General features: G+C 42.0%; 1 protein-coding gene across 1 annotated transcript; it reads left to right on the forward strand.

Annotated features, from left to right (window-relative positions):
- Window positions 1-21920: 21920 nt before the first annotated feature.
- Window positions 21921-22790, forward strand: LOC133758736 (putative vomeronasal receptor-like protein 4). The gene has a single exon (XM_062189897.1). The coding sequence runs from the start codon at window positions 21921-21923 to the stop codon at window positions 22788-22790; it is 870 nt and encodes a 289-aa protein (XP_062045881.1).
- Window positions 22791-23578: the final 788 nt, after the last annotated feature.

Consider the following 23578-nt stretch of genomic DNA (forward strand, 5'->3'; position numbering starts at 1 on the left):
CTGCACCCGCATGGGAGACCAGGAGAAGCACCTGGCTCCTGGCTTTGGATTAGCGCTGTGCGCTGGCTGCAGCACGCCAGCCGTGGCGGCCATTGGAGGGTTAACCAACGGCAAAGGAAGACCTTTCTGTCTGTCTCTCTCTCTCTCACTGTCCACTCTGCCTGTCATAAAAAAAAGAAGAAGACTTAACTGAAACAAGATCACAGGTCACTGTGAAACAATAATTAGTTAACCATTCAATCAAAGTGACAATATAAAAAAAATTTAGGGACAGGCATTTGGTCTAGTGGTTAAAACACTGCTTGGGATTCCTGCATCGTTATCAAGTTCTGGCTCTGCTTCCAACTCTAGCTTTCTGCTAATGCACACCCTAAGAGGCAGCAGGTGACGGCTCAAGCAGTTGGATCTCTGAGAGACTTGCACTGAGTTTTCTCAGCTCCTGTCTTAGGCCTGGCCCAGCCACGGTTATAGCAGGCATTTGGGTAGTGATCCAACCAGATTGCAACTCTGTCTGTTTCTCTATGAGTGGAATAAAAATAAATTTAAAAAAATTTTTTTAAATTCTTTAAAGGCAAATACATTAAGTTGCATAGTTGAAAGGGGGAAAAAACTTACACCTTTTTAAGAGAAATGACTCAGTTCAGTTCTCCTAAGCAAAGATTGGTTATAGTTTTAATTCTCTTATAGGGTGAGAACATACATTGAATGAGGTTTAAACAATACAAATTTATGCATGGTTATTAATCACATTAAAGATAAAAGAATATATAATAACTGATTAATAAAAATGTTGTCTTTAATCACATCCTATAACAGCCCTAAGAAATATAAGGCTTACTCCCTCTGAAGGGATTAACAGTTGATGTTTCCTTAGTAAAGAGAGTTTTCAAAGGTCTCATTTTCTGGGAACTAGCTACAGCGCAAGTTCATCTGGTGGTTCACTCCCCAAATGGCTGCAGTAGTCTGAGCTGGGTCTGATCTGAAGCCAGAAGCCAGGAGTCAGGAGCTTCTTCCAGGTATCCCATGTGTTTGCAGGGCCTCAAATACTTGGGCCATTTTCTGCTAATTTCCCAAACATATTAGCAGGAAGCTAGATTGGAAGTGGAGCAGCAGAGACTTGAACCAGTGCTCATATGAGATGCAGCACCACAGACAGTGGCTTTAAGCGCTGTGCCACAGCACCCACCCTAATAAAACACTTTTAAAAACATAAAATGAAACACCCCTGGCTATGGGCTATGCCAATTGTGCAGCCTTTTTAGTATTGGCTGAGCACCCGGAATGTACTGATGTCATCAATAGGTCACAGAATGCTGCTGAAGCTTTGGCAATGACTTCAAACCAAACAGTCCTGATGCTGTACTCAGCACTAGGCAGGATGGCAAATCAGCTGATGAGAGAGTCTCTTGTATGATTTGTTGTCCTTGAACTTTCACAGTTAATCTTCACCACTATCTTCTAATTCCCTGAGAGCACAGCTGTGGGTAGAAGTTACCTGATCTGACTAACTCCCCAAACGGACGAACCATGAAGCAGGAAAGAAAATGCAAGGAAAGCACATGCTCCCCTCCCCCAGCTGCCAAGATGCCACGAGGTGGGTATTGGGCTGTTCTCTGTGCACAGGGTGATGAGGAATTGCCTCCCAAGGAGGTGGGGACGATTTGGAGTGGTGTTGGAGGAGCAGAGGAGACAGGGAAAGAGGAAGAGGGGCTGGGAGTGAAGGAGGGAGAAAGGGACAGCTGTGTGTGTGCATGTTATGGTTTTATAGCAGGATACAGATTTATTTCATTCAAGCTCAATGGCCATGCTGCTCTCATAACTCACCACATAATATTAAGCAATGTGTGGGTGGTACAAATGATTGAATTGAAGAGACTGTATATCAAGGACCTTTGCTCCATTTTAGGCATCTCAAATTTACACCACTGTGATCAACCATCTGGGTACTCTTTGGACAAGACAGTGGCTAAGAAGACAAAAGCAGAAATCAAGGAATTGGAATGCTACAGCCACCACCCCACTCCGTCTGTGTCCTCTGACATTGGTAAGGGGGCAGAAAGACAGCTGAAGGTTGGCAGATCAGTGCAATAAGAGGGAAGAAACCTGTAGGCACTAAACTCTCCAAAAGCAATCATAAAATCCTAATGTCCACAATATAGGACACGTTGCTGACTTAAAGATCGTCACAATCATACAAGTAACATAAGAAACGTGGTTCAACAATTGCTACACTCTTAATAGAGGGTGTTTTTAAATGTATTTAAAATTTTTTAAGATGAACACATTTCCTGTATTTCATAGGTACAGATAGTGAACACAACGATACTTCCTACTGCAACCTCCCTCTTGCCCATACTCCCATCATTCCTCCACATACCTTTCCAATTCCCCATCTTAATTTTTAAAATAATCTATTTTAAGCTTATTTTGCTCATAAGATTAATCCTATGTAAAGAATTCAACAAGTAGTAAGAAGATAGAGGCCGGTACAGTGGTTCAATAGGCGCCTGCACCTGCGACACCGGCACCCTAGGTTCTAGTCCTGGTCGGGGTGCTAGATTCTGTCCCGGTTGCCCCCTTCCAATCCAGCTCTCTGCTGTGGCCCAGGAGTGCAGTGGAGGATGGCCCAAGTCCTTGGGCCCTGCACCCGCATGGGAGACCAGGAGAAGCACCTGGCTCCTGGCTTCAGATCAGCACGGTGCACTGGCTGCAGCACGCCGGCCGTGGCGGCCATTGGAGGGTGAACCAACGGCAAAGGAAGACCTTTCTCTCTGTCTCTCTCTCTCTCTCTCACTGTCCACTCTGCCTGTCAAAAAAAATAAAAAGAGGAAGAAGATAGGAACACTGTTCAACAGTAGAGACAAAAGCTGTAAATTATCAATGAATCTCAAAATGCAAATTCATTCATATGCATCACGTGCAGATCACTGAAAACATGATATTTGTCTTTTTGGAACTGGCTTATTTCACTAAGTATAATGGTTTTCCACTCATATCCATTTAGTTACAAAAGACAAGACTTCAATTTTTTATGGCTATATTGTATTTTACTCTACATATATTCCACAATTCTTTTTTATATATATTATGATTGTTTATATATTGTTATATATGATTTTTAAATATATGATTGTTATATTTATTATATATTGTTATATATGATTATATATTGTTATATATACAATATTGTATGTCTATATAATCATTTTATATATAATATATATTATGTAGTATACATTATATATAAATATATTTATTGTAACATAAAATATCATCTATAAATACATATTATATATATATATAGCTATATATATATATATGCAGAGCTGCAATAAACATGGGGATACAGATAACTCTTTTTTATGCTGATTTCATTTTCTTTGAGTAAATTTCCAGGCATGAGATTGCTGGGTAATATGGGGTATCTATTTTCAGCTTTCTGAGGTATCTCCATACCATCTTCCATAAAGGAAGTAATATTTCCAATCCCACCAACAGTGGATTAGTGTATCATTGGTCCCATATCCTCACCAGCATTTTTTTTGCTGACTTCTGTACAAAACCCATTCAAGGGGCTGGTGCTGTAGTATAGCATGTAAAACTGCCTCCTGCAGTGCCAGCATCCATCCCATATGTGTGCCAGTTCAAGTCCTGGCACAAATCTGTTTCTTGCAGCCATCTGGAGAATGAACAAGTACATGAAGATATTCATTCATATTCTCTCTCTCTCTCTCTCTCTCTCTCTTTGTGTGTGTGTGTGTGTGTGCCTCTCTGTAACTCTACCTTTGAAATAAATAAATAAATGTTTTTTAAAAAGAAATCCATTCTATCTGAGGTGAGGTGAAACCTCATTGTGGTTTTGATTTGTATTTCCCTGATGGCTAGGATCTTAGGCATCTTTTAATGGATTGGTTGGATATTTGAAGTCACTCTTTTGAAAAATGCCTGTTTAAGTCTTCTGCCCATATCTTAACTGGATTGCTTCTTTTGTTGTTTAGTTTCTTGAGCTCTTTTAGATTCTGGATATTAATCCTTTATCAGTTGCATAGTTTGCAAATATTTTTCTCCATTACGTTGGTTGCCTCTTCACTCTGCTGAGTGTTTTGCAGTGCAGAAGCATCTCAGCTTGGTAGAATCTCATTTAGCAATTTTGGCTTTAATGCTCATGATTCTGTGGTGTTTTCCAAAAAGTCTTTGCCTGGAGCCAGTGCTGTGGCACAATGGGTTAAATCCCTGGCCTGAAGCACCGGAATCCCATATGGGCACCAGTTCTAGTCCAGGCTGCTCCTCTTTCAGCTCTCTGCTGTGGCCTGGGAAAGCAGTAGAAGATGGCCCAAGTCCTTGGGCCCCTGAACCCACATGAGTGACCCAGAGGAAGCTCCTGTCTCCTGGCTTTGGATGGGCGCAGCTTAATTCATAATCATTACATAATGCCCTTGTCTCTTTTAACAGTTTTTGTGTTAAAGTGTATTTTATCTTGCATTAGGATGGCTTCAACTTGTTTTTTGCTTTCCATTAGCATGGAGTGTCTTTTTCCATCCCTTCACTTTCAGTTTGCATGTATCTTTGTTGATGAGGTGTTTTTCTTGCAGACATCAAATAGATATTTTTAAACAGAGAAAATGATTTAATGTGTTTAGGAATTACTTTCTCAGGAGCTAGAATTTGTGTATTTAAACCAATTTAAGAATTCAAAAGTCTTTACATTAGAAATATGCATTCAGGCCGGCGCCGTGGCTCAACAGGCTAATCCTCCGCCTTGCGGCGCCGGCACACCGGGTTCTAGTCCCGGTCGGGGCACCGATCCTGTCCCGGTTGCCCCTCTTCCAGGCCAGCTCTCTGCTGTGGCCAGGGAGTGCAGTGGAGGATGGCCCAAGTGTTTGGGCCCTGCACCCCATGGGAGACCAGGATAAGCACCTGGCTCCTGCCATCGGAACAGCGCGGTGCGCCGGCCGCAGCGCGCTACCGTGGCGGCCATTGGAGGGTGAAGCAACGGCAAAGGAAGACCTTTCTCTCTGTCTCTCTCTCTCTCTCACTGTCCACTCTGCCTGTCAAAAATAAAAAAAAAAGAAATATGCATTCAGAGAAAATAAAAAGGTAACTGAAAATAGATATTCATAATAAATATAATAGAAATAGAGATGGGAGGAGAAAGAAGGATAAGAGTGCACGCAGGAGGGAGATTAATTGAAGAATCGCTATGTTAATAAATTTGTATCTATGAAATGCATGAAGTGTGTATTCTTTAGAAAAAAAATTGAAAAAAAGAAAAAAATCCCCTGGGATGTCCATAATATTATTAAATCCATGGTAGAAGTAAAGTTTATTTTTACACTTTGCAAATTATAGTAAAGAAAGGAAATATTCAAAATGTACTTTAAAATTAGGAAGGTTCCAAGACAGACAGGAGCACGGTGAGTACAGGTGAGAAACTTAGTCATGGCTTTGCTTAGTCAGGGGACATGACTTCCCAGACCAGTGAGGAGTGAGTGGGCACCTGAGAGAGAGACATAGCATACACTGAGGTGCAGCCTGGCATCAGGCACAGAGATTCCCCCTGGAACCTCTCACTCATGCTCAGAATTCATAAATTCTCACAGCCTTGGGTCCAGCAGATCTCAGGTGCTAGAGGCCACAACAACAGAAGGGATACAAATGTATTTAAAGGATATAGGTATGATAGTAAAAATCCAAGGAAAATAGGGAAGTCAATCTCCAGAAAAGGAGACTAGGACAACAGTGTCAAGTCTAGGAGAATACATTTGCTAGAGAACTTTTTTTTTTAACTTTTATTTGGAAAATATAAATTTCCAAAGTACAGTTTATGGATTACAATGGCTTTTCCCCCCATAACTTCCCTCCCACTGGCACCCCTCCCATCTCCCACTCCCTCTCCCATTCCATTCACATCAAGATTCATTTTCAATTATCTTTATATACAGAAGATCGATTTAGTATATATTAAGTAAAGATTTCATCAGTTTGCACCCACACAGAAACACAAAGTGTAAAATACTGTTTCAGTACTAGTTATAGCATTACTTCACATTGGACAACACATTAAGGACAGATCACACATGAGGAGTAAGTACACAGTGACTCCTGTTGTTGAGTTAACAATTTGACACTCTTATTTATGGTGTCAGTAATCTCCCTAGCCCTTCTAGTCATGAGTTGCCAAGACTATGGAAGCCTTTTGAGCTCGCCGACTTCAATCTTATTCAGACAGGGTCATAGTCAAAGTGGAAGTTCTCTCCTCCCTTCAGAGAATGGTACCTCCTTCTTTGATGGCCCCGTTCTTTCCACTGGGATCTCATTCGCAGAGATCTTTCAATTAGGTCCTCTTTTTTTTTCCAGAGTGTCTTGGCTTTCCATGCCTAAAATACTCCCATGGGCTCTTCAGCCATATCCGAATGCCTTAAGGGCTGATTCTGAGGCCAGAGTGCTCTTTAGGACATCTGCCATTCTGTGAGTCTGCTGTGTATCCTGCTTCCCATGTTGGATCGTTCTCTCCCTTTTTGATTCTATCAGTTAGTATTAGCAGACACTAGTCTTGTTTGTGTGATCCCTTTGACTCTTAGACCTATCAGAGCTATCAATTGTGAGCTGAAATTGATCACTTGGACTAGTGAGATGGCATTGGTACATGCCACTTTGATGGGATTGTATTGGAATCCCCTGGCACATTTCTAATTCCACCATTTGGGGCAAGTCCGATTGAGCATGTCCCCAGTTGTACATCTACTCCCTCTCTTATTCCCACTCTTATCTTTAACAGGGATCACTTTTCAGTTAAAATTAAACACCTAAGAATAATTGTGTGTTAATTACAGTGTTCAACCAATAGTACTAGAACAAAAAAATACTAAAAAGGATAAAGTATTAAATTGTACATCAGCAGTCAGGGCAAGGGCTGATCAAGTCACTGTCTCTCATAGTGTCCATTTCACTTTAACAGGCTTCCCCTTTGGTGCTCAGTTAGTTGTCACCGAACAGGGAGAACATATGATATTTCTCCCTTTGGGACTGGCTTATTTCACTCAACATGATGTGTTCCAGATTCCTCCATTTTGCTGCAAATGACTGGATTTCATTGTTTTTGACTGCTCTGTAGTATTCTATAGAGTACATGTCCCATAATTTCTTTATCCAGTCTACTGGTGATGGGCATTTGGGTTGGTTCTAGGTCTTAGCTATTGTGAATTGAGCTGCAATAAACATTAAGGTGCAGACAGCTTTTTTGTTTGCCAACTTAACTTCCTTTGGGTTAATTCCAAGGAGTGGGATGGCTGGGTTGTATGGTAGGGTTATGTTCAGGTTTCTGAGGAATCTCCAGACTGACTTCCATAGTGGCTTAACCAGTTTGCATTCCCACCAACAGTGGGTTAGTGTCCCTTTTTCCCCACATCCTCTCCAGCTTCTATTGTTGGTAGATTTCTGAATGTAAGCCATTCTAACTGGGGTGAAGTGAAACCTCATTGTGGTTTTGACTTGCATTTCCCTGATTGCTAGTGATCTTGAACATTTTTTCATGTGTCTGTTGGCCATTTGGATTTCCTCTTTTGAAAAATGTCTATTGAGGTCCTTGGCCCATCTCTTAAGTGGGTTGTTTGTTTTGTTGTTGTGGAGTTTCTTGATCTCTTTGTAGATTCTGGTTATTAATCCTTTATCTGTAGCATAGTTTGTAAAGATTTTTTCCCATTCTGTCAGTTGCCTCTTCACTTTTCCTATCTATCAACTACACGTACTCAATAGCTCCCTAATACACACATGCGGGTGCACACACACACACATACACACAGCTCAACAATTAAAACGACGTATTTTATTTTATACATAATCCACAGTTCCCAATATTCTGTATCTATCTCATAATATCACATGCAATATATACAAACCTACTAAAATCCACCATATGTACAATTTTTATAACTACCATTTAATTGTTTTGAAATTTTGGATTCCTAAATCACCATACTTGCTATGAAAACAAGGGCTATGTGTGTTTAAAAATACTTGAAATGGGTCTGGGGCTGTGCCACAGTGGGTTAAAGCCCTGGCCTGAAGCACTAGCATCCCATATGGGCGCCAGTTCAAGTTCCAGCTGCTCCTCTGCTAATCCAGCTCTCTGGTTTGGCCGGGGAAACCAGTGGAAGATGGCCCAAGTCCTTGGGCCCCTTCACCCACTTGGGAGACCCAAAAGAAACTCCTAGCACCTGACTTTGCATAAGTTCCTCTCCAGCCATTGCAGCCATTTTGGGAATGAACCAGCGATGGAAGACCTATCACTTTTTCTCTCTCTGTCTCTACCTCTCCACAACTATGTGTCTCAAATAAATAAAAATAAATCTTTAAAATATGTATGAAACAAAATACCAACTAACATGCTAACCTTTGGAATACCCATAGAATCCCAAAGATGTTGAATCTCTATGTTACTCTGTTTCATTCCACCGATTCCGGGAAATATCAAGAGGGCACTCCTGAGACCTCTGTGGTGGCTCCATCCCACACTCAGAGAGGAGGAGGGGATTTATTCCACTCACTCAGAATCTGGGTCTGCATCTCCTCTGCAAGCAAGCACACTGTTGTTGAAGACAATGGTAAGGCAGATGCAAAAGGAATGTCTGAACTTAGACAAGAGGTAAACCTAAGCTGCCCATCTCAATGCCTAATTCATTCACTTTGCACTGGAAACCAAGGAAGTGCTTCAGATCAGAGGGGCTAAGATGAGCACTATGGGGAGGGACACTAGGGGATGTGCCTAAAAATACAGAGCAGCTCAGGAAAGTCGCCACATGTGAACAGTGGGATGATTCTAGGTGAGACTATGGGCAGTAATGTGTAATAATGGAAATTTGATACAACCTTCACACAGAGATTGTCACATATTCTAGTTCCAACCAACTCCCATGTTGTACCCTTCTGTCCTAAGGATGGCCCCATTTCTGCTTCCTCTGACCCATCCTCTCAAGTCCACCTCCCTTAATGCTCCATCTATCACCCCAAGCTCTTGCAGCATCACACAGCTGCACACTTACACCCTCATTCCTGTTCTCAGTCTTTCATCCCTGCCTCTTTCCTCCTTAATCACACGGACACTTCACATCCTCACACACATCCTCATTTTAAGTACTTACAACAGACCAAAAGACAGATAACTCCTGTGCTCTGTAGATAATTATTTTCAGAGAGATCTTTTCAACTCCTGAGTCGCTGATGGCATCCACTACACCTCAGTCCCTCCAAGAGCTGCATGTGCTGAGAGCTCAGGCACGCTTCCTGCATCACCCTATGTCTACTGGCTTGTGGACTAACACAGATCAAGAACCATCCCAGTATTTACATAGAAAGTAACACCATATACCCCCTAACACACACACACAAACACACAGAATACATGATCACAACAGAACACATGGAGACATGAACACAAACACACCATATCATTCCCTTTAGCCAATACCAGATTCACTTATCAGGAAGGTCCTGGTATATACATATACCTCCACCAGACAAACCACACATTCATTCCCCACACAAAGGATACTGAAGTACATACTTCAAATGACACCCATCACACATAGAATTCTGAACCATCACGTCTGCGTGCACTTCTATGCTAAGTGCCTCATGTTCAGGGAGATTCTCAGGGTTGACTTAAATCCCACAGACTTCACACACACTTATTCAAGTGTGAAATTTTCTTTCTTAGGAACCCAGAAGTCAAAGCAAGAAGCTCCTTGCATTCAATCTTCTGAAATGATTCTACCTGAAGACTTGGAGCAACAGCAGATTAACCCCTTGCCAATGTATCTGCTTTCATGTCCACTTAGCCAATGAACCATGCACACTTGCAATACACAGGAGAAAGGAAAGGGTGATGAAAGTTTTCTACATGTGTATCCACAGGAACAGAGAAGCACATATTGTACAGGACACCCAGGAAGTATTGCTGCCTCCCAAAAAGAGGGCAAGGGTGCAAGAATTGACCTATGCTGTGAAGATTCCTAAAGAAGCCAGCCTCTCCGATGTGTCCACACGAGACCTCCTCACTGAGAGTGAGGGCAGCACAGACGTGGAACAGCAAGAGCAGGAGCAGGACAGCTGCCCAGCAGAGCCTGCAGCTCTGGAGGAGAGTTTCCGGGGAAGCCCTCCTGAGTGGCTTGTGGCACTGAGACAGGCTTGAAATGCATGGGCTGCTGCAGAGTCTTCCCCAGCTTGGGCTGCCTTCAGGAGCATGTGCGGCATGGGGTCAAGGAGGGCTTTAGCTGCCGTGTTTTCCGTCTTGCTTATGCCTGGATAAAAAGCAAACCAAAGGAAGAAGATGAAGAGGAGAGGAAGTCCCTCAGGAAGACCACATCTGGATGGACTAAGCACCGATGTTTTGAGATGCTTTAGCAGCATGGGAAGCATCCTTTATGTGCCTAAGCCATCAGCAGTAGGCAGAAGACTGTTGTCCACTGGCAAGAACTTAGGGAGGAGAGGACTCGGGAAATTCTCATTTCTCTGCCCATGTTGAGTTCATGACTATGCCTCCTAATCCTTTGATTTATTCTCCATTTGAACACCTGGATGATAATCTCGCACTGCAGACATGATACCACCCTTGACTTTATTGCATTTAATCGTCACCCCCCAAAGTGTACACACATACAAACATCCATGAAAGGCCGGCACTGCAGCTCAATAGGCTAATCCTCCACCTGCGGCGCTGGCACACCAGATTCTAGTCCCAGTCGTGGCGCCAGATTCTGTCCTGGTTGCCCCTCTTCCTGTCCAGCTCTCTGCTGTGGCCCGGGAGTGCAGTGCAGGATGGCCCAGGTCCTTGGGCCCTGCACCCGCATGGGAGACCAGGAAAAGCACCTAGCTCCTGGCTTCAGATCAGCGTGGTGCGCCGGCCACAGCGGCCATTGGAGGGTGAACCAACGGCAAAGGAAGACCTTTCTCTCAGTCTCTCTCTCTCTCACTATCCACACTGCCTGTAAAAAAAAATCCATGAATGCAAGCTTGATGCCAGGAAGTAAAATGAAATAGAACTGAAACCTTTCAAACTCTAACAGACTTCTCTCCTACACACATCCCACAAAGTCCCTCAATATTTTGCTAGGAATTTAAGACTTTTTTTCTAAATATATTTCTATTTTAACTATTAATTTAGTGAGCATCTTATAAGGCGAAAATACATGTGTATTTTTGCCTCAAGTAGCCTGAGTCTTTTACTATCATTTGTCACCTCATGTATATTAATTAGTGCACACTGCCTTTTACATAGCCATTCCCTTTAGATTCATATTTGAAATTAAACAGTCTAGCCTAGAGTAGCACATTACACTATCAGAATTAATGTTGAAATAGGAAGGGATTAAATGTGTACTCATTGAACTACAGAAGCCACTGACAAGGTTTGAGCATCTTAACACAGTGACTGCACTGCAGTACCACAGGCCCACACTTAGGTCTAAGCTGACTGAGGCTCTATTAACATGAACATCATGGCCAGCCACCTGAGCCCCCCAAAGGATGTCCCTTAGAAGCAAGGAGTACACACACAACTAAGGGCTATTTTTGACCCTCATACAAAACAAGAAATTGGCCTTACCGAAATCTTTCTCATCGGGGAATTATCTTCTGGAAAAAGCCTTGGAGACACAGGCTTGGTGGATGAGGTCCTGCCAGTAGGCCTGCCTGTCCTGGATGCAAAGGAAACTTATAGCAATGACCTCAGACAATGTTTGGCCCCCAGAAATATATTTTATATTCCAACCAGGCAAACACCTATACATCCTTGAAAATTTGAAACAAACATTGTTAAACCAAATTTACCTTTACAAATGTGATACTCTCCAATGTACTACTTTACATCATATTCTATTTCAACTAAAAATATTAAGAGGACCTTTAAAGTTCATAGGAATAGAATTAAAAGTTAAATTCATCCATAAAATGAAACCATACAGTTCCTTTATAACATGCATTTTTCCTCGAATTTTCTGAAGACCTCTGATAAGTTCATCAAGCTCCTCATAATTGCATGTAAATCATTTTGGAAAACACTGAGTGAGAGCAATAACACAGTTAATGGCTGTGCACTGACTCCTTTACCTTCAACTGCCACAGTCCTCAGTGGTGAACCCACTGAGGCAGACAATCTGCCCTGGAATGGGCTGAGATGAACAATTGACATTTGCCTCTAAGACACTTTCCCATATGAGTGTCTCATGCTTTTGTCTTCAAAACAGTTCCTTCGATTGTTGTGACAGTTTTGTCTTATGGCCTGAGAGAGTGAGCTTCGCATTTTTCAACAAATTTGCATCTAACCCATTTGTAAATTTCAGACTGAGACCAATCTAATTTCTGAAACTCTGGAAGGAAGCCCTCTATCATAATTCATTTTATTTTATGTACAATGTCTTAGTATCTGCTGCTGATTATATTTTCCTCAGCATATATAAGGGGCTTGTATTTTATTGTTTGTACAATACTGGCTCACTAAACATTAATCTTCACAATGGCAACAAAATTCCCAGGGGAGAAAAAAATGCTGACCTCAATGTCTGTCTCTAAACCCGTGGGCTCTTTAAATTAGTCACTATAAATGCTGAGTAACACTAGAGCTGAGTAGCTCTAGGAGTACCACATTCTTCATTTCTAAATTTACAAAAAGAACACACATATTACCATGCTGCAAAGATAGCAAAGATGTTGACATTAAACTCCTCACACATGCTGCTGGGGGATCCACGTTACTGTGTGAATGCTCTTTCCCTATTATTCTCCTCTTTGTTAGCAGAAGTTTTTCATTATATTTGAAATGAGTTCTCTCTCTCTTCTTAGTGTCTACAGGTACTAGCAGGTATCTGGCTGTGTTGCCTGTCCTCTTTCATGTTTCAGCAGTTGGAATGATTCCCCAAGTCCTTCATTTTATCCTCAATATTTGGTGAAAAAGCTGTCCAGAAAAAACTGGCTGTTTCCACTTTCTTGCCCCGTGTATGCCTTGGTCTGCTCTGCCCTCCCCTCCACTCCTTCACTCCGCAGCCCCTGCTCTCACAAGGACTGTTAATCTCCCCAATACTGCTACAGCAGCGTTCTCACATCTGCACTGACTGGACACCTCTGCTGCATTAGACACTTTCCTTGGGATCTTTTTGATTCTGTCATTCCTGGGATGCCTCCACCTTTGAAAAAGTGACTCACAGTGGCTGCTACAGACATGCCTTCTACTCCCTCAATGAGACATTTCATTCACCTAGGCTGTAGGGATCATGGGTGATGAAAACAGGGATTTTTAACATGAAGAGCATCACGGTGGAGCAGGAACCAAAGCACAGCAGAAGCCCTGGCAACACACAAGTGCCCACTCCTGACTTGAGGGACAATTTTGAGCCTTGGAACTTTAATTTTTTAATTTTTTTTTCATTTTTTGGACAGGCAGAGTGGACAGTGAGAGAGGTAGAGACAGAGAGAAAGGTCTTCCTTTTCCGCTGGTTCACTCCCCAGTGGCTGCTGCGGCCAGTGCACTGCAGCCGGCGCACCGTGCTGATCGAAAGCCAGGAGCCAGGTGCCTCTCCTGGTCTCCCATGGGGTGCAGGGCCCAAAGACCTGGGCCATCCTCCACTGCACTCAACCAGATACCATTAAATTACTAGAAAATATTGAGGGAACTCGGCAAGACATAGGCATAGGTAAAGATTTTTTGGAAAAGACACCAGAAGTACAGGCAATCAAAGCCAAAATTAATAAATAGGATTACATCAAGCTAGCAGATTCTGCGCTGCGAATGAACCCTCAGTAAAGTGAAGAAGAAACTGACAGAATGGGAGAAAATATTTATAAACCATGTAACTAATAAGGATGAATACCCAGACTATATAAATAGCTCAAGAAACTCAACAACAACAACAACAAATACAGTTAAGTAATGGGCAAAGAACTTGAAGAGGCATTTCTCAAGAGAGGAAATTCAAATGACTAATGGACACATGAAAAAATATTATATGAACTTGTTTTGCAAAATCTAAAAGTAGAAAGAGGAGTGATTACTTATTTTAAACTTTTTTATAGTAACCATCTCATTTCCTATTTTTGGTTCTCTGCATTTATGGACTTAAGTTATTATCTAGAAATATTTTAGTAGCCTAATATGCCTATTATCTCACTTAACTGCCCTGTGCTATTAATGGCAAATGCAAGTTGAGTGGCCCTAAATAAAAAAATCTAAAGTGCATCAAAATCAGAATGTTTTTGAGCACTAAATTTATGACAAAGGCGTAAAATTCCATAGTATGAAACTATGTTAAGCAAAACTTTACTAGGGTCAGCTGTTGCCATTGATTTCTCAACAATGTTGCAGTGGATTCGTCTCTGAGAGGAGCAGCATGGTGGGGACAAGAAGGGCGGAGTAACCACACAGACCCCGGGAGTCCGGTGAAAGCAGGCTTGAACACAACTGAAGCCCACCAGAAGTCTCTCAGGTTGGCAAGGGTACATTTGACACCATATCTTTCAAGTAAATAAACATTGAAAAATTTTACTTAAAATGTTGTATGAAATTACAATATTGAAAACAAACTGAAGCTACAGTCAGTGTTTAACTTGCGTGGGCTGGAGAAGCCAGGGAGCTGACAAATTGCCCAGACAAGCCCGGGTGGGGAAATGAGCCGGCAGCTGGGGCAGTGCCATCTCACAGGTGTCAGGGAAGTGCACCTGTCCCCGTGGTGGCTCCTGTGCTTGACAATCCCGCAGGCAGGGCTGAGGTGACAGAACAGTGATGGCCCTGGAGGGAGATGAGTTGCTGCCTTCCTTCTTATAACACATCCTGGGCCACAGTTCACAAACTCAGGATCACGCCTCCACTCAGCTGGGTGAGTGTCTGTGTCTCAGAGTGTGCACCAGGAGCTCCAGCCCCAGGCAGGGTGGGTGGGAGGAGCAGGGTTTTCCACAGATGAATGCAGTGCTCTCAAGAGAGATCTCAAAACTCACTAAGCCCCATAACTAACCAGGGCACTCCCAGTGGAACATGATCTTCATGACTATTGTGAGCACCTAGATCTATACATGTGTGAACAGAAATGTATAAGTTTGTGATGTTATTGAATTAGGATTTGCTTAGCTATTTCTGATTTTAATTAGTACAACACAATTATTGTATGCATGTATGTGAAACTCTGTTAAAATACCAAATCAAGGAGAGCGGCAAGATGGTAGAATAGGAAGGGAGCACACTGATAGTCTGGGAAGAGACAGTTTAATAAAAATGGAGATACTGCAGGTTCAAGGAAGAGTAGGGGAAGAAACAGCAGAGGAAACTCTTCTGGAACTAGTGATTCACAGTGGACCTGCGTGGAGAGCGTGGGAGCCCAAGTTGGGGACACCAGCGGCAGACTCAAGCACCAGCGCTGGAACGTGAGGTGAGCCAAACCTCAATAGCCCGAGACACCAGCAGACAAGCAGAAAGAGGAGAATACAGGGAATGAGGCTTGAAACTCCGTGGGGAAAAGTTCACCAGGATAACTAGAAGAGAGAGAGGGGAAAATAATAAAGTGACCGATACAGACACGAGTTTCTCTCTCTCTCTCTCCGCTCACCTCTCAAAGGCAAGCAAGACAAAGAGCAGGCGCCATTTTGGACATACGTCATAAGCAGGGCGACCTCAGGTCTGCAGCGGCCCTGAGCCTAGCAGAAACACCTGACTCTGGGGTGAGGGGTGAAATAACAGATTAGGATCTAACTTGGCAACCCAGTGGGAGACTGTGGGAGAATTGGAGCCCATACTGAGGGCAGCAGAGATTCCCTGTGTGGTCCTTGGGAAAGAGCTTCCAATCTCTGGCTCCTGTGGGTATATCATTCGCCTGCTAACGACCTCCAATTCCTTTCAGCTGTGTTGAATTATATCCCTAGAGAATCAAAAAAAAAAAAAGAAGAATGAAAAAGAGAGATTTACCATGCCTAACCTGGGAGTGTCACCTTGGGCACACCCTCAACCCTGAGTAACCAAACAGAGCTCTCAGGCCACACTCATCTCAAGTCACTAAGGCTCCGTCGAAAGCAGACAGTCCACTTAATCTAGAGCCATAGTATAACAAGAAAAAACACCACAGTGAAGAAACCAAATATCTCGAACATGACAAACAACAAACACAAAAACCAAGGTAACAAGAACAAGGAAGACACTATGAAGCCCACAAATGAAAAAGACACCCCAACTCAAAATTATGAAGATGATGAGATAGAAGAAATGCAAGAAGCAGATCTCAAAAAATTGGTAGGAACATTAAGAAGTTCTCAAAAATAAATTCTTGAACTACAGAAAACCTTAATGGACAAGATAGAAAATCTCTCTCATGAAAATGAAATATTAAGGAGGAATCAAAATGAAATGAAACAACTAGTAGAACAAGAAACTGTGATAGAGATGAGAAAGCATAATGAAATGAAGAACTCAATAGATGAAATGACAAACACATTAGAGAGCCTTAAAAACAGAATGGGCAAGGAAGAAGAGAGAATATCGGACTTAGAAGACAGAGAACATGAAACTAAACCGCCAAACCAAAGAAAAGAAGAGGAAATTAGAAATCTAAAAAATATTGTTGGGAATCTACAAGATACTAGTAAAAAACCTAACATTTGGGGTCTAGGAGTTCCTGAAGGCATGGGGAGAGAGAAAGGATTAGAAGGCCTTTTTAGAGAGATACTAGCAGAAAATTTCCAGGTTTGGAGAAGGACAGAGATATCTTAGTACAGGAAGCACATAGAACCCATAATAAACATGACCAAAACAGATCCTCACCACGACATGTTGTAATCAAACTCACCACAGTGAAACATAAAGAAAAGATTCTAAAATGTGCAAGAGAGAAACGTCAGATTATTCTCAGAGTAATCATCAGAAACCCTACAAGCTAGAAGGGAATGGCGAGACATATCCCAGGTACTAAGAGAGAAAAACTGCCAGCCCAGAATATTATATCCTGCAAAGCTCTCATTTGTGAATGAAGGTGAAATAAAATAGAATTGTCGCCACTCGTCCAGCCCTGCAAAAGATGCTTAAAGATGTGTTACACACAGAAACACAGAAACATGGTCATCAATATGAAAGAAGGTAAAGGAAGGAAACCTCACAGCAAAAGATCACAGGAAGCTCAATTTGTCTTTGACATAGAATTAAACTCTGATGCTCTGTTAAAGCAATGTGTTAAAGTAATCTATTATGTTCTCTTGATGTCTGTTAATTCTAATAGTTCAAAAACAGCTGAATTTTTATTAAGAGCTATGGGTTATTTAAATATGTACTTATTTTCAAAGATTTGGACAATCACCTTGTAACAATGATCAAATTGGGTCTATGTTATGTCATGATTTTAGGGAATCTTATTTCAACCAGATATTTTGGATTTTGAGCCTTCTTGGCATTCTTGACAGGCATTCAAAAAATCAAAGTTCCAAACAATCTGGACTCTAAAATTTCCAGTAAATCTTGGACTTTGGTTTTTCCAGTTTGGGCCCAACTGAAAAAATCGAAGGACCTATGTCTCTCATCTTATAGAGACACCAACTAATCAGGCTATTTGGATTATATGAGAAGTACTGTCAAGATGTGACGTGGTACTAAATTTTAAGTTTCTATAATGGAAAATACTATTAATACAAACGTTTGAGAATTAAAAAGTCTAATGATCTTGTGTTACCAGACATGATAGTTATCTTAATGAGAAAGCCCCAGAGGCCTAAAGGGTTAAATACTTGTAAAATCCTACAGGTGCTTTCAAAAATACTGTGAAGTAAGCAAGTGCCTCTTGTTGGTTGATGAGTTTATAATTTTAAACATGGCAACTTAAAGTCTTTTGTCATCCACAGTTATATATGATTTGCTGCTCATAAATCTAAAGTGTTGTTGGTTCTGTGTTTAGATGTCCTCCTATAGATTCCTATGGACTTTTTCCAGCCACTTCTATTGTATTCAGTACTTTGGGATGGCTCTGTAAACAGATGAAGCCAATCATGTATTAACAGGACCAACTGAGAGAAAGTATGGTTAACTGAGGTTACTAAAAACAAAAAGCAATTCAAATCAATTGGCAATTTACAAAAAAGAGTTAAAGCTTTTAAAAGCTATTATTAAAATTGCTATATTGATATTATGTTATGTTATATGTGTGTACATATTGTATGTCCACATGGGAAAATTTTATTAAGAATTTTATTTTAATTGGCTTATAGATAAGATTGTCCATAAATTTAAGCTGCTAAAATTAATCAAAGATACATTTTAATTCGAGTGACCTGAATCTCTGCATCATATGTATTATATTTGTTGGTAGAAAGAAACTAAAAACATTTAATATGGTTGTGCTTAAGTTTACTGCTTAAACAAACTACACCATGTTAGATATTTAAGAGGTGTTTCCAAATACATGATTCTTAAAATTTATAGAAGGCATTGGACCTTCTTGTAAATGGTTTCTTAAGTTGTTATCTAATAGTTGAAACTGTTTGCTAAGTATTCATGTGATATTGCTATTGTCAGCAAGCAATCTAGGACTTGCTCCCTCATTTCTCTATTCTAAGCCCAACTTGTTCTTTCACTTCTCTATTCTCCTCAAGGTAGGAAACTAATTCTATTATGAAGGAATCTGTAGGATGCACAATTTAATCTTTAAACCTTATAAAAGAGATGTCTAACATTTTTCTGTAACACCATAGCAAAATAAGATCTTAAATTATAATCTCATAGCTAGATTTACTTCGCCATCAGCGAAGTAAACAGTAAGTAGAAAAAACCTGCCTTTCAGACCAAAGGGAAAGAGTTTTTAAGTGAGAATATAATTTTCCTCATGGGCATTGTCTACCTTAGAAAAACTACTACAGAACATACCTGTGACTATAGACTTGTAGTTCAGGCCACTGAAGATTAGAGATGGGACTTGGGCACTCCCTTGACTTGCATCCTCTGGTCTGCTTTAACACAAACCAGGAGGAAAAGAAAGCTAGGCATCAGAAGCAATGGGTGGCAGGCCTATTAATGGCTGATCTGTACAGTGATCTGCCCTCAAGGAGACCCAACAGGCCAGTCCACTGCAGTGGCTTTCAAAGTGGTAAGCCTGGGCTTCAGCAGAAGTCAGCTTGTGAAGAGCCCTGGCAGCTCTGGCAAGAGTTGGATCACTGGAAATGGACCTGCCCTGGAGTCGAAGGATGCCCAGGTCAGAGCCACAGATCTTATTGGCTCTAAGCTGAAAAGCCCTTCACTCAGCCCAACTTCCAAAGTGACCACTGCAGCTGAGGGGACGGCCAAGTAGGGTCAGCAACATGGCAGGCAGAACTGTAAATTTCTTGTTAGAGATGCCACCTGCCTTTACCTGGCCAGCTCTCCTCCCAGGCCAGCTAAGTAATGAAAGTCAACAGAGTGTCTTCCCCTAGGAAGTACACACCTCCCTTAGGATGTACCCCATGTGAAGAGAAAGATAGGTCTGGGCCTCTTAACTTACAAGGCCTAAAGCCCACCAGATTATTATCAAGCCCCTTTTGTCAGGTTCTACTTGCCTCTCAATCAGAAAACTTAATTGTAGCTTACACAGCACCTTTTTTTTTGACAGGCAGAGTGGACAGTGAGAGAGAGAGACAGATAGAAAGGTCTTCCTCTTGCCATTGGTTCACCCTCCAATGGCCTCCATGGCCAGTGCGCTGCAGCCGGCGCACCACACTGATCTGATGGCAGGAGCCAGGTGCTTATCCTGGTCTCCCATGGGGTTTAGGGCCCAAGCCCTTGGGCCATCCTCCACTGCACTCCCAGGCCACAGCAGAGAGCTGGCCTGGAGGAGGGGCAACCGGGACAGAATCCCTCGCCCGACCGGGACTAGAACCCGGTGTGCTGACACCGCTAGGCGTAGGATTAGCCTATTGAGCCGCGGCGCCGGCTTAGATAGCACCTTTCTTAGCTCCCCTAATAATGACTCTGTCCTTTGTTCTAGACCCTGTCTAGTGCACTTGGGCCTCATTCCTTTGTAATCATAACCTCTACTCTACCACCAATGGCTTTACTCCCAACCTGTGTGTATTGATGGTCCTCTTCCCCACTTAATGCTGTATAATTGTTCAGACCTGCTTAATGCCACTCTTAGGATCATTGGTTACTATCCTCACTCTGTCTTCTATGACCTTGCCTAAATATGATCAGAGTCGGCGAACTTGGAAGGCTTCCATAGCCTTGGCAACTCATGACGAGAGCCTAGGGTGGTTACTGGCGCCATAAACTAGAGTGTCAATTTGTTGGGTCAACAACAGGAGTCACTGTGCACTTGCTCCTCATGTGGGATCTCTGTCCTTAATGTGCTGTACATTTTGATTTAATGCTATAACTAGTACTCAAACAGTATGTTTCACTTTGTGTTTCTATGTGGGTGCAAACTGTTGAAATCTTTACTTACTATATACTAAATTGATCTTCTGTATATAAAGAGAATTGAAAATGAATCTTGATGTGAATGGAAGGGGAGAGGGAGCGGGAGAGGGGAGGGTTGCGGGTGGGAGGGAAGTTATGGGAGGGGGAAGCCATTGTGATCCATAAGCTGTACATTGGAAATTTATATTAATTAAATAAATGTTAAAAAATAAAAAAGGAAAAAAAATAGCATATCAAAATTAATGCAGAAAGATTTAACTATATATTATTAAGGTTGAAGGTATTTATATTTTTAATATTTAAGGACTATTTAAATAGTGATGTTATAAATATGAGATTTAGCACGAGTGTGAAGAATATTACATTTTATTTTATGTTAATTGTTCATGAAATGGAAATATTTTTCCTCGCTGACACAGAACTACCTGGAAGCCTCACTTTCTGCTGTATCTCAATTCTCGGCAGGCTGCTGCCTGACCACCTTATAATAGGAGGCTGGTACCTCCAGTATGGCTGCAATATTTTCTTAAATTAATTTAATATGTTGTGTTTGTCAATGTCCTAAGAATTATAAAATGTTCTATATGTGAGCTTGAGATTCTTTATTGATGACATAGTAATTATTTGCAAAATTTCAGTGACATATTCTTTATTATAAAAACACTCTTTGAATTTAGTATCACTGGTTGTTGCTTAGAAAGTTATAAAAATAGCTTAGTAAGATGCATCTTCACAATGAAGCTGTTACAGCTCACTGATTAGCATTTGAACCCCATGGGTGAGAGTCCTCTAGTGTCCATATCTTCTGAATGGATGCCAGGTTGGAAGCAGGGCCTCGCGGAAAACAAAAAGCTGGGAAATGACCGTGACAGAGATTGTGCATTGGTGGCTAATAAGGCATCAAAAATCTCAAGAAATTAAATCAGTAGACTTTATTGATTCATTTAATGACTGTTAATTCATTTATTTATGACTGTCCTAGTCATTTGAGTATTTTGTTTAGAAATTACTCTCGTTAAAAGCACCTGCATTTCTTGTGTGGGAGGCAGGGTGTCTCCTAGGAGGAGTCCAGGCCCATGTGATGGGTCCCTGGAGATGGTGATGTGCCCTCCCCGCTTGGCTTCCTAGAGTAAAGTGACACAGTTCATGAGACTCTGATCTCCTTCCTGGGACTCCTAGGGGTACAATGGTAAGCTGAAACCTATGGGAAACAGAAGGGTTACGTTTTGTTTGTGCCTGTTTTGTTCTGAAAGTGCATTAGCTGACAGGATGTTAAATGTGCAAAATTTTTAGCCCAGGACTTGTGAAAACTCTGATTTGGTGGTTTTCTGTCTCCTGTCCCTGCAGTGTCACCTCTCCTGCCCATTCTTCTCCTTTGCTGGACAGAGAATAAACTTTCACAAGATTAGAATATTATGCCACTCTGTGATACAGATTTACACTTACATACATGTCAGGCAGAATGCAAAGAACCATATTCCTTCCTCTTTGCCATTAAGATAATCCCTTTCAACCTAGGATGCTACTTAAAAATGCCCTCCTCCTCCTCTTCCACATCTTCACATTCTGCCAGGATCACAGGCCTAAGCCCAGCAGCCTGACTGTCTGTCACCTGGCCCTGGTGCACACAGCCATGCTCCTCACCGTGGTGCTCCTGGCGTCTCCGGACCTGTTTGAGTCGCTGCATTTCCAGAACGACTTCAAGTGCAAGGCTTTGTACTACATAGGAAGGGTGATGCAGGGCCTCTCCATCTGCACCACCGGGGTGCTGAGCACCATCCAAGCCATCACCCTCAGTCCTAGCACCTCCTGGATGGCAAAGTTCAAACATAAACTTATGAACACCGTTACTCGCGCCTATGTGTTCACGTGGACCCTCACTTTGGCGTCCTCTGGTAACCTGCTCTTCTACATTGTGCCCTTTTCCAATCTGAACCAGACCAATTTGATGTTTCTAAATAAATACTGCTCTCTCTCCCCCATGAGCTCCCTCATCAGATACCTGTTTTACGCCCTGACTACATCCAGGGATGTCTCCTTTGTAGGCGTCATGCTGCTCTCCAGCGTGTACCTGGTGAATCTGCTGTTCAGGCACCAGAGGAGGGCCCAGCACCTTCACAGCGCCAGCCTCTCCCCAAGACCCTCCCCAGAGAGAAGGGCCGCCCAGGCCGTCCTGCTGCTGGTGGGTTTTTTTGTGGTCATGTCCTGGATGGACTTTCTCATCACGACCTTCCCAATCTTATTGTCAGCCTATGGCCCAGACGTCCTGAGTGTGCGCATACTTGTGAGCAATGTGTATGCCACTGTCAGTCCTTTGGTGCTACTCAGTTCTGATGGAAGGGTGAGCCGTGTGCTGCGAAATGTGCAGCAGGTGTTCACTAGCATTTAACACTAGATTCTCGTGCTGTAGGTTTCATTGTTGGCACAGCATAGAATCGCCATCCTATTAGTGGTAATGTGTGGGGTAACGTTTTAGTGCATCTCATGGCTTTTGCAGCTGAGGCTGCCAAGGGCAGTGTGGTCCTCTATTCCAGCCCGTAGTGGACTCCCCTCTTTCATTCTCAATCTCAGATCCTCATCCAAGAAATTTCTAATTTACGTAAGTGTAATCTTAGGAAGCTCCTGTTTGTGTCCAGCCTCTCGGCCTTTTCTTTGGAGAATGTTCAAGTTTATGTTTATTGATTCGGAATATTTCAGCTAAGTTGTGATTTCTGCCAACACTCTCCATGCTCACTTTAGTCTTTCTGGTTTAGTAGGTTGTGGTGTTTGGGATCTCACCTTTCTGGGCTGTGTCTCTTTTTTCCTCACTTCTAAATGTTGTCTTCTAAGGGCTTTTCTTTGTCTTTTTTTTTTTTTTTGGCTTATTCTTTGCCTTTTTCTTTTCTTTTGTTTGACTATGACTTCTGTTAACTATGTTTGTTTATCTCTTTTTGAAGCGGTGCATGTTTAAATTCAAGTATTTCTGATTATATAAGTTTTACACATTTGTGTATCACCTTGTATTTGATTACCCATTCATTCTTTTAATACGTTCTAGCAAAAACGTTAGTGTGTTTTACTTCTCTTTCTAGTCTTCATTTATGTATAGTAATTTTTTTTGTTTTGACAGAGTTAGACAGAGAGAAAGGTCTTCCTTCCGTTTGTACACCCCCCAGATGGCCTCTATGGCCAGCGCGC

The sequence above is a fragment of the Lepus europaeus genome, chromosome 4 (assembly GCF_033115175.1).
Source record: "Lepus europaeus isolate LE1 chromosome 4, mLepTim1.pri, whole genome shotgun sequence".
In the NCBI taxonomy this organism is placed as follows: domain Eukaryota; kingdom Metazoa; phylum Chordata; class Mammalia; order Lagomorpha; family Leporidae; genus Lepus; species Lepus europaeus.